The following is an 11,286-nucleotide window of genomic DNA, read 5'->3' on the forward strand; positions in this document are numbered from 1 at the left end:
ATTAAACAACAATTCTTCCCACCACTAAATTATTGATGGACCTTTGGGCAGATGAATTTGACATATTCTCTGAGGCCATCTACGGAGACACATGCAAGCCCGACTATCTGCAAGCAAAGTATCAAATCCAACAAATATTTAAAAAAGATAAATTGATTACCGAAAACTCCAGCAGGCTCATGCTTCATTTCATGTTCAAACAGTTTCAAACTAGGCCCGTGAGTAGATGAAAACAGGTTGAAATGAATGTGCTAGTGTGCTTATGTCAGATAAGAGAGCTTTCAAAGCATGTCATCTCACGTAAGAACGGTACCATTCATGGTTATTCACGAGTTTCGAAATATTAGATTTTGTCATGAGAAGAATTAGCATTTCAATTAAAAGTAAAAGAGTAATATTCGATTTCCCTGCTCTAGATTGTCATAGTTAAATATACCCACACCGTAGCAACTACGAGATCACCTGAAGGACTCTTTCGACATCCAGGGGTCACGGACCGACCATAAAACCCTGTTCAATAAGTAGAACGCGTTAGCTGTCCATTCTCAGGTTGTGCAGTAAAGATGTATTAGACTTGAGAGAGCCAGATAGGCGCATTGTCCTAAAATCAATCAATCTGCTTCGATCGATAGAGCTGAACAAATAATGACTATTAATTTTTTTTTTAATTTTTAATAAGCTTTTTCTATTTTATTAACCGATTGATCATTGATTTGAAAGTGATCATTTTGGTGAAGGTGGCTAACTCATTCAATCTATTCAAAATCAATATAGCTACGTTTATGCTAGAATGCTACCAAAAAGTCCTCAGACGCCATTAATAGTTTATAGTACACTCAATGGTTTTGCTTGGTGTATTTAATTTTCCGCGGAGCCTTGTTTTTTGTTCGACACATGAGTGTGTGTATATATATCATTTCTTGTCATGTGCGTTTTTATCGACTTTTGAGAACATTGTCGAAACATTTAACACACAAATGTGAGAAGACAACCAATGTGATGTTCCACAAGATGCTTCCACGAACATCTTACGACACCCATGAATATGTACAGACACACACACTCGTAACATACACATTTTATGTATACTAAATATCATATGTCTTGTACACCAATTTTTGGGGTGTAATTGGAGATATATATTTGAATTCATGTATTTCGATTAGTTTTATTGTTTATAATAAAATAATAAATTAAATCATAAATACACATCTTATTTATTTACACATTAGTAATACCAAGTAGAATGTATTTCAAATGACACTGTTATTGAGTGAATTTGAAATCCATCCTTATTAACATAAAATATTATAAAAACATATAAAAATTGAATTTGAAGCTTTGGCCAAAAGTTCCATTTGCAGGAAGTTGACAAAATTAAACTTTTACAAATAAGATTATTTATTTGGAAAAAAATAAAAATATAGACATGTTTGAATTTTGATTAATAAAAGTGAAAAAATAAATTATAATATTTTTAAGTGATTGAAATTTGAAGTTCAATTTGCAAATTTTTCTACATTATTTTAGAAAAGATAACATAGTTTTACATTTGAAAAAATAAATCTTTTATTTATATATTTAGGAAATAAGATAAGATAATGCAATATCTGATTTTTGGTTTTCCAATTATTAGCTTTTATAAGAATCAATCAATTAATGTATCTAAACACATTTTTCAGCAGTAATTAATTGCATGCTTTTTCTTAATTACTTATTATTTCGGCTAAAAGTAATTGAAGTGTGCGTAGAAGAAGACAAATGCACCTCTTTACCATTTTATGCCAACACTCGTCCGCTGGAGACGCTTTCGCTTCCTACAATCTCTCTTTTCTCTCTATTCCTCTCACTTTTTTCGCACAGAGACACACACGTATACGCACTTGTATGTGGGTTTTTTTTCCCTAGTTTTGTATAGCACGGAGATTTGAAACCGCTGTGAGAGATCCCTGGAGCTTGATTTCTGCTGGAATTTTGATCGCGTTTGCCTCGGTTTTGATCCAATCGGTGTTTCAATGTATGTGTTTTGTTTTGCGACGTGCTTGATGATTTGATTGCCGTTTTTCTTTCTTATTTTTGATATTTCAAATTTTTAGTTTTGGTGTTTCGGGGTAAGTAGTGTTTTGAAGTGTTTCTTGTTCTTTGTTCTCGGTGGATGAAGTTCTTTTATTCTCATTCGAAGCGTCAATGATAATTTCTTGTTTGTTTTTCGTTGTGTGATTAAATGGTTTTGGTGTTTACTTAATTTAAAGATTGGGAATGTTTTTGTTTTTTGTTTTTTTTTTTGGTTTTTGGGAAGCGAAAATCTTTTTGTTTTTCGAGGTGACGCAAGTGCTTAATATTTTATATTCATCTCCATTTCCTTGTGCTGATAAAATTTTAGTTGTTTATTATATCAAAAGTCACTGAGGAAAAGTAATGGTCATTTTTGACTTGGAGCTTAATAGCTAAATTTTTCTTATTTTAATTCTACTTGTCTGTTTCTATGGCGATGTTGTCAAGCCTGTCGTTTTTGAGAATGTGTCAAAGAAATTGAAATTCTGGTTCTGGGCGGCTGTTTGGTATTATTACACAATTCAAATTTTTGATTGATCTGAAAACTTGCATGTTGGCCGAAATGACAACTGGATATCAAAGACAAGAAATCAGCATGCATTTTTAAAGCTTTCATTTTTCATTCTTACTCTCTGGAAGGGGTGGAATGACAAAGTCGCTTGTCAATTCATTGGCTTGAAACATCTACATGGACTCGTTGTAACATATTGGATATATTTTTACCTCCTTTAGTCCACATGGACTATTATGCATACAAGGCAAAAGCATACTGAGCACCTAACAAGGCCTGGACGTCGCTATTTCACTCTCGTTCACTCTTAATGTTAATTAAGAAAAGTGGTCTGTTTGGGTCATAGGATAGGGAAGGTGACCAGATGCTGGGTTTGGACTCACTTTTAACTCTTTAATGAATCCTTCCTGACTGTGTTTTAAAGTTTGTAACGGCCTCTTTTTCTTTTTCTTTTAGAATTGTTATTTAAATTTTTTGCCACAATATATAGCTGTAAAAATCAATCATGCATAATCATATTTGAGCACGTGTTATTTAAATGTCAGTCATATGTTAATTGTTGATACCACTTGATATACATGCTTTAATTGCAGATTGTGATGAGAAAGAATCAAAATCCATAGTTGCCTATGAAGGCATCCAAATCATCGAGATGGCTGTTGAAGAAACAGCATTTTTTATTTGACCGGGTATGTTGCCTAAAACTCTTCTAATTATTTAAGTAGGAGTAACATCTCTTGTGATTATTTGTAAATGGCATTGCAGGGATCATATGGAGCAAAGATGACACAGATGCCATTGATGGTAGTTGTGTGCATATTAACACTGTTCATCATATATAGGACCACTAATTATCAGTATCAACAGACAGAGGTACGTTAACTGATAATCTTATTAAAAATTGGTTGTTTTGCTATGAATGTGAATTGATATGTGAAATGCTATCGATAGGATGTTTGCTATAGATGAAAGTTTTTAGGATATCCTAAGTTTGTTTGTTCAACGGAGTTGACTTGACATATGACGACAACCTAATTACCTTCTTCTCACTTTTGTTAGATGGAGTCAAAATTGCATAGTTTTTACGCAGCAAAGGTGATTATCTTACTGAGGTTTCTCTTTTTTAAAAACCACTTACTCATTTCTATCAAATTCAGTTTCCATGATGTCTTGGATAGTTGATTATATTGAAAGGCCTTCGACTCATTGCAACTGCCAATACCATTGATGTATCATTCCAGGAAGCAGGTTCAGCTATTTCAGGTTTGAATAGTTTGCCTCGAGGTATCATTGAAGACAGGTCAGACCTGGAATTAAAGCCACTGTGGACGACAAGCAGCTCGAGGTCAAAGGTAATGACCAAGTTTTGATGGAACGATTTTATTTTTTTCACTGTGTTTTTCCCAATGCAGTTTGATGAATTGTATATGATGGATCTGAAATCAATTATCAACTCCACCTACGGATTCTTCTGAATGTTCAGGTCAATAGCTGGAGCTCTAAATATTTGCTGGCAATACCTGTTGGGATTAAACAGAAGGAGAATGTTGATACCATGGTTCAAAAGGTGCAACAGTCTATCACTATTTAGAAGCAATAATTATTTTAATGCTATATTACTATAGTAGATGTCCTCATTCGTTACTTGATTTTTTGAACTCAGTTTCTTTCAGAAAATTTTACAATTATTTTGTTCCACTATGATGGTAACTTGGATGGATGGTGGGACCTGGAGTGGAGTAGTGAAGCCACGCATATCGTTGCCCATAACCAAACAAAATGGTAATATATATATGTGTGCGTGTGCTTAATTGCCTATATTCTTGTCTCTTTATTGTGCAAATTTAACTTTTTTTGTCTTTTAAGTATGTGAAATGTGACTAGACCATCTATCAATTGTTAAGTACTTCTATTACATACCAAAAAGGTGGCAAATTATATTTAGTTTATCTTTGTTCCCAGAGAGTGTGGTTACGTCTAAGTGAAGATTTCTCCAGGTGAACATCTCTTTTTGTTGTGACTAGCAGCTGTTGCTCAGCTCACAGTAACTTATGACTAAAATACCAGGCTATATGTTTCTGGCTGGATGATTTGCACAAATAGATCTGTAATTTTTTTAAAAAAAATTAGTCCTCACCTCATTCAAAACATGTCGTACTACATGTAGGAGCAGGCATTTTTTGGTCTATGTTTTTTTTTTATAAAATTGCACAGGTATAGTTTTTTAGCTGACTCTTTCTGGTGTATTTGATCCACTTACGTGTATTAAAGTACAATGTGTTACGTCTCCCTCTGGTTGCTACAGATGGGGGATTTTATGCACTTTTTGTTTTAATGTATGCAGATTTCATCTCAAATTTTTATACAGATAAAGAAACGGAATTATTTTTCTCTCTTTACATGATGTGGCATGTCATCAACTGTTTCTTTACCAATTTCAGGTGGTTTGCAAAACGTTTTCTACATCCTGCTATTGTTTCTGTTTACGATTACTTATTCCTCTGGGATGAAGATTTAGGGGTGGACAATTTCCACCCTGGAAGGTAAACTTGCAGGCTGTATGACCTTCATTTTCTACTCATCGACTTTTTACTCTATCCCAAGAAATTTGTTTTTAACGCCAATGAATCTCGGTGGAGCACTTCATCATCTCAATTTTGATAAACCTTTCCTTCTTACTCAACAAAAGTATCCAGTCGCAATTTATTATTCTGAAACTTCTGGTTACCTCTTTGTAATACTAGCTATTGTTTTTCTCTGTCCTAGTGGAATCTTTTTTTGGTTGATTATTATTTCATTTTTGTTAGATATCTGGAAATAGTAAAATCAGAAGGGCTTGAGATATCCCAGCCAGCTTTGGACCCAAATTCTACTGGTATACATCACAGGATCACAGTAAGAAACAGAATGAATCAATTTCACAGGTGAGTCACGTGTGTACTTTGCATGATTCGAATTCTTAGTTTCATATGAGTATATTCATTCTGATTTGAGCAGAAGAGTCTATGATGTAAGAGGTAGTATCAACTGTTCAGAAGAAAGCGAGGGTCCACCATGCACTGGGTAAGTTACCATCATTTTGTCTTACTGCCTTCTTTATTCTGATAAGTTTTTTTTTCCCAAGAAACTTGTTTCATTGTGTCATATCTACATACTAAATATTTACTTGTATCCAGTTTCTACATCACTCTTTCTAGTTTTTTTTTTTTGGTTTACCTTGTTCTTTACAAATTACTTGTTTTGTCATACAAATACTTGATGAACTTGAGGTTGTATTTGTTTTAAAAATTTTCCGCAACATTTTGACATGCTTGAAAGGTAAATATAAATAAATAGTTCGTGACAACGACACATAAACCTTTATCCCACTCAGTGGAGTCAGCTATATGGATCCTCATATGTCGTTATGCTATGTCTTTTATTATATTCCTATCTATATTTAAATAATGTATATCATGTTTAATCGTTATTCTATATCTTTTTATCGTATTCTCATCTATATTTAAATAATGTATATCATGCTTAATTGTTTTTATTCAAATATTTATTGGTCTCCCTCTTCGTGTATTATATGGGTGCAAATCATGATCTCACATCTCCTAACTACAGCGCTATTGGTCGCCTTTGTACGTGTCCATAACATCTCATGTAATTATGTAGTTTTGTTGTTTTCCCCATTTTTAGTGAAGCATGTCGCTCAATTTCAGGTTTGTGGAAGGAATGGCTCCTGTGTTTTCAAGATTGGCTTGGCATTGTGCCTGGCATTTGATACAGGTAATATTGTAGTTTTTATAAGAAACATTTCCTTTCATGCTGAGTTTCAAATGTAAAACTTGTGGACTTGAACATGCAAAATCTATTGTAATGTTTTCAAAACTGAGGGCCACAAGAAAAAAAACACGAGTAGAGATCTTTTGGATACATCCTCTATATAGACTGTTTATTATTTGCAGCGATGAAAACCTTCTGACAGTGTCGTGGTGGCCTTGGCAATTGTTTTTCTGCCATTAAACTTGCGCTGAGCTGCTGATGAGCTTTAAGACCTTAGGTGTATAGTGTTTGATCGAAATTATGGTCACTCAAGTTTATATTTCTCATCCTAATCTGTAATACCTCGATTCTTGTGTACCATTTCTTATGGAGTATTTTGTTTTGTCAGAATGATCTTGTTCATGGATGGGGAATGGACATGAAACTCGGGTATTGTGCACAGGTAAAACTACTTTATAGGGAACGTGTTTGGTTGGTTTTTTTGTACAAGCTATTTTCTACTAGCGAAACAAACAACTAGAATTTTGTTTTTTCACCCTCAACAGTTTTGCTCCTTGTTAGAGTTTATTTACGTTCTTTGTATTAATTGTGAACTGTTAGGGAGATCGCACAAGAAATGTGGGAATAGTTGATAGTGAATACATAGTTCATCAAAGCATACAAACATTGGGTGGTCAACCTGCAACAAAGGTGATTAACTACATTCTTCTCAGTAATCCATTTCGTAAGCTCGTCTGGTACCTAATCTTGTTTTTATCTCATATATTGAAGTACTCAGCGCCTATTAATTCTTGAAACTCTTCGTTATAGCCATAACAATTGACTTTTGCATTTCTTGATATCCATTCAGGTTTCAAATCCTGAGGAGAGCTCAAAGGTATGGCTTCCACCTCTTACACCATGTATTGTAATTTATCTTCTCGTTTCCTTCGTCAGTGTACTTCACCAACACAGATTTCACTGATGCTGAACTTTATGTCCTGCCTTATTTTTCTCCTTTGTCTAGAGGCGGCACGGGATCGACATGAGATTAGAGGTGAGGCATTTGAGAATTTTAATTATGGGAAATGGATTCAAAAAGTTTCGACTATAGTTTTATTATTAACATTAGAATAATAAATCAAATATCAAATTCATACAATATTTATTTATATATTAGCTACATAAAGTAGAATGAATTTCAAATGACAGAATTTGAAATGCATTTTAATTAACATGAAACACTATATAAACATAAAAGAGTTGATTTGAAATTCATCGATTCAAGTGTAACCTTATTATCATCTTCTATTCCATAACAATGTATATTCGTCACATAATGATTTAAGCAGATTACATGTACAAATTGGGTACATGATTTGTCAAAGATAATGTCAAATCATGTTAGCGAACGATTATTTTAGCATTATTATCATTAAAGTTAAACATTGAATCGAATTGTGCAGATTCGGAGGCAATCTACGATAGAACTTCAAAAATTTAAGGAGCGATGGGAAGAAGCTATTAGGGAAGACGAGAACTGGGTCGACCCATTTCCTTCGTCGCCGAGACCTAATCATAGGCGCAACGAATGACCAAATGTTTTAACCTAGAGTTGCACCTTCTCTTGGGGTGCCTTTTAAACCCATATACATATTTTTTTCCTTTCTACAAGGCCGCTTGGCAACTGAAAAAAAATATATATGTTTTTTTGTATATTTTTTTACTCAATAAATTGCATTTTTTGTTCCGTGACAACATGTTCAGCTCCAGCACGGTTCCCGTCTTATTTTTTTACTCGATAAATTGCATTTTCCTTTTTAAGATTGTTTTTTCTTAGAGGGCAAAATCATCGCGTGACTTCCCAAGTTTGATTAGTTTTTTTTTTTTTTTTTTTCTATTCCATAATTTAAGGAATATAATAACTTTGATTGATTTCAATATATCCGAGTATGTTATGTCGTGGTAAATCAAATAATCATTATTTTCACAATTTTTTTTATTTAAGATCGAACATCACAATCTTTGGCGCAATGATTGCAATTGAATTTGTAGCGACGTTGATACTCTTATTGTAGCATCTCGTTAACATTGAATCTGATCCTTTGTGACATGGCTAAGTCACATATATTGGATTCGGTTAATCGTCTTGAGGGAACTACGAAAACAATTAAAGCAAAAACTTGTGTGAGACGGACTCACGAGTCGTATTTTGTGAGACAGATATCTTATTTGAGTTATCCATGAAAAAAATATTACTTTTTATATTAATATCATTATTTTTTATTGTGAATATTGGTATGATTGACCCGTCTCACAGATAAATATTCGTGAGACCGTCTCACAAGAGATATACTCAACAATAAAACAATAATCAATGATGTTTATTTCATCCCCACTTCGTAAGTTCTAATCGTTTACATTCAAATTCCAACTTATAAATTCCAACAGACGATGATGAATATTTCGATGAAACTAGATAATATAGATGTATAATTGACCAAGAACATGGCCGGCCGCTATGATCACAACCCGTTTGATTAAGTCGAAGTTAATCCCTTTGCTGTGATTTCAATACATTTTGTTCCTTTAATTGTGTCGAAATGGAGTTGATCACGCTAGTTCAAGTGAAGAATTCGTAGTGAACTGGAATTTTTCAGTAAAAGAATCGAGGGTTTGGGTTTTTTCGATGATTTTATTGTTTTGGGTATAGATTTTGTTTGGAGTCCAATGAAGTAAACCCATTGGCTTTAATGTCGGCAAAAAAAAAATTAAATGATATGGGACCAAAGGTGGCATACTTTGAATGGGCTGAATGAAAAACGTGGGTTGGCCGAGGAAAATTTGAAGATGAATTTTAATACGCGTTTTTAAAGCGTATTCACACGGACAATGGGCTCTATAAGTAGAGCTCTCCTCCCTTCATTTCAAATCATCCATTCTTCGAGTTTTCTCTCATCTTATAAGCATTTAAGTGCTTAGTTCTATAATATTTGTGAGGTGTTTTGTTCTCCTGTATTAAGAGAGTGTGTTCTCTTTGGAAACACAGTGAGTGAGTTGTACACCACAAAATATTATAGTGGAATTCTTTTCATCTTGCCCGTGGTTTTTACCATAATAATTTTTAGGGGTTTTCCACGTAAATCTCGGTGTTCAGTTTATTCTTTATTTTCGGGTTTTATTATCTCAAATTCCGCACGTGGGACCAACAAGTGGTATCAGAGCCTTGGTTTAAAATTTCTTAAAATTCTGAGTATGCTCTGTGGTTGCAGCCTAGACTGATCTTCCACATCAGAAAAGATTTTTTGAGATTTTTTATTTAAGGCGGGATTATTTTGTCTAGTCTACTAAAATTGTTGTAGATATAATGGCGGGAAGGTACGAGATAGCAAAGTTCAATGGAAGCAATTTTATGCTATGAAAAATAAAGATACAAGCAGTTTTAAGAAATGAAAATTGCTTGGCGGCTATTGGAGATAGACCGGTGGAGATTACAGATGATGGAAAATGGAATGAGATGAATGATAATGCTGTTGCCAATTTACACTTGGCTATAGCAGACGAAGTTCTGTCAAGTATCTCTGAGATAAAAACAGCCAAAGTTATTTGGGATACTCTGACAAAGATGTACGAGGTCAAGTCGCTACACAACATGATTTTCCTAAAGAGAAGGCTTTATACTTTTCGGATGGCGGAATCCTCTTCGATGACCGACCATATCAACACACTAAATACTCTATGTGCCCAACTCACTTTCATGGGGCATAAAATAGGGGAAAATGAACGTGCGGAGCTTCTACTTCAAAGTCTACCAGATTCATATGATCAACTTATCATCAACATTACCAACAATATTCTTATGGGCTTTCTAAGATTCGACGATGTCTTAACCGCGGTTCTCGGAGAAGAAAGCCGGCGCAAGAATAAGGAAGACATGTTGGTAACTTCAAAGCAGGCAGAGGCTTTGCCGATGATAAGAGGAAGATTTATGGACCGTGACTCCAGTGGGAGCCAAAGGCGAGGTAGATCAAAGTCGAGAAGTTAGAAGAAAAATATTTACTGCTTTAAATGTGGCGGTAAAGGGCACTTCAAGAAAGAGTGTACGTGTATCGATAAAAGCTCTCAAGGAAATGTGGCCGGTACTTCAGACAGTGGTGAAATATTATTCAACGAAGCAGCAACTGTTGCAGAAGGCAGACACAAATTTTGTGACACATGGATTATGGATTCAGGAGCGACGTGGCATATGACGTCTCGGAGAGAATGGTTTGATCATTATGAACCAGTCTCAGGAGGATCTGTGTTCATGGGAAATGATCATGCCTTGGAAATCGCTGGGGTCGGTACTATCAAATTAAAATGTTTGATGGCACCATTCGCACCATACAGGAGGTACGACATGTGAAAGGACTGACGAAGAATCTTTTGTCCTTGGGGAAATTGGATGACATCGGGTGCAAAACTCGTATCGAGAACGGGATCATGAAAATTGTGAAAGGCACGCTTGTGGTTATGAAGGCAGAAAAAGTTGCTGCAAATATGTATGTACTTTTGGGAGAAACACACAAAGAGGCAGAATTAGCTGTTGCATCAATTGGTTCAGTAGAAGAATTAACAGTGTTATGGCATAGAAAGCTCGGGCATATGTCAGAACGAGGGTTGAAAATTCTCTCAGAACGAAAGCTGCTGCCGGGACTTAAAGTGTCACTACCCTTTTGTGAGCACTGTGTTACCAGTAAACAACACAGATTAAAGTTTGGCAATTCTACTGCAAGGAGCAAAAGCATATTGGAGCTGATTCATTCGGATGTTTGGCAAGCACCGGTTTTATCCCTAGGAGGAGCGAGATACTTTGTCTCGTTCATTGATGATTTCTCTAAGAGATGTTGGGTGTATCCAATCAAGAAGAAATCAGATGTTTTCCAGATCTTCAAAGATTTCAAAGCGCGAGTTGAACTTGATTCAGAAAA

The 11,286-nt window shown here is 34.8% G+C and overlaps 1 protein-coding gene across 2 annotated transcripts; it reads left to right on the plus strand.

The window, feature by feature from the left end:
* Nucleotides 1-1,758: 1,758 nt before the first annotated feature.
* Nucleotides 1,759-8,074, plus strand: LOC142533421 (uncharacterized). 2 transcript variants are annotated; one of them, XM_075640178.1, is made up of 16 exons: nucleotides 1,760-2,017; nucleotides 3,160-3,255; nucleotides 3,332-3,439; nucleotides 3,626-3,661; nucleotides 3,808-3,918; nucleotides 4,050-4,133; nucleotides 4,230-4,348; nucleotides 5,008-5,109; nucleotides 5,374-5,490; nucleotides 5,564-5,629; nucleotides 6,274-6,340; nucleotides 6,726-6,779; nucleotides 6,938-7,027; nucleotides 7,188-7,214; nucleotides 7,344-7,373; nucleotides 7,783-8,074. In XM_075640178.1, the coding sequence occupies exons 2-16, from the start codon at nucleotides 3,196-3,198 to the stop codon at nucleotides 7,909-7,911; spliced, it is 1,200 nt and encodes a 399-aa protein (XP_075496293.1). In that variant the 5' UTR covers nucleotides 1,760-2,017; nucleotides 3,160-3,195; the 3' UTR covers nucleotides 7,912-8,074. The 2 variants fall into 2 exon arrangements, with proteins under 2 accessions (XP_075496302.1, XP_075496293.1); XM_075640187.1 differs by lacking the exon at nucleotides 3,626-3,661 and having other exon boundaries at nucleotides 1,759-2,017.
* Nucleotides 8,075-11,286: the final 3,212 nt, after the last annotated feature.

This window comes from Primulina tabacum, chromosome 2 (genome assembly GCF_025594145.1).
Source record: "Primulina tabacum isolate GXHZ01 chromosome 2, ASM2559414v2, whole genome shotgun sequence".
NCBI lineage: Eukaryota > Viridiplantae > Streptophyta > Magnoliopsida > Lamiales > Gesneriaceae > Primulina > Primulina tabacum.

Coding starts and splice junctions, on each gene's coding strand:
- LOC142533421 (XM_075640178.1), top strand. CDS start 3,196: ATGAAGGCATCCAAATCATCGAGATGGCTGTTGAAGAAACAGCATTTT. Junction 6,780..6,937: donor AACTCGGGTATTGTGCACAG/GTAAAACTACTT, acceptor GTGAACTGTTAG/GGAGATCGCACAAGAAATGT. Junction 7,028..7,187: donor GTGGTCAACCTGCAACAAAG/GTGATTAACTAC, acceptor ATATCCATTCAG/GTTTCAAATCCTGAGGAGAG.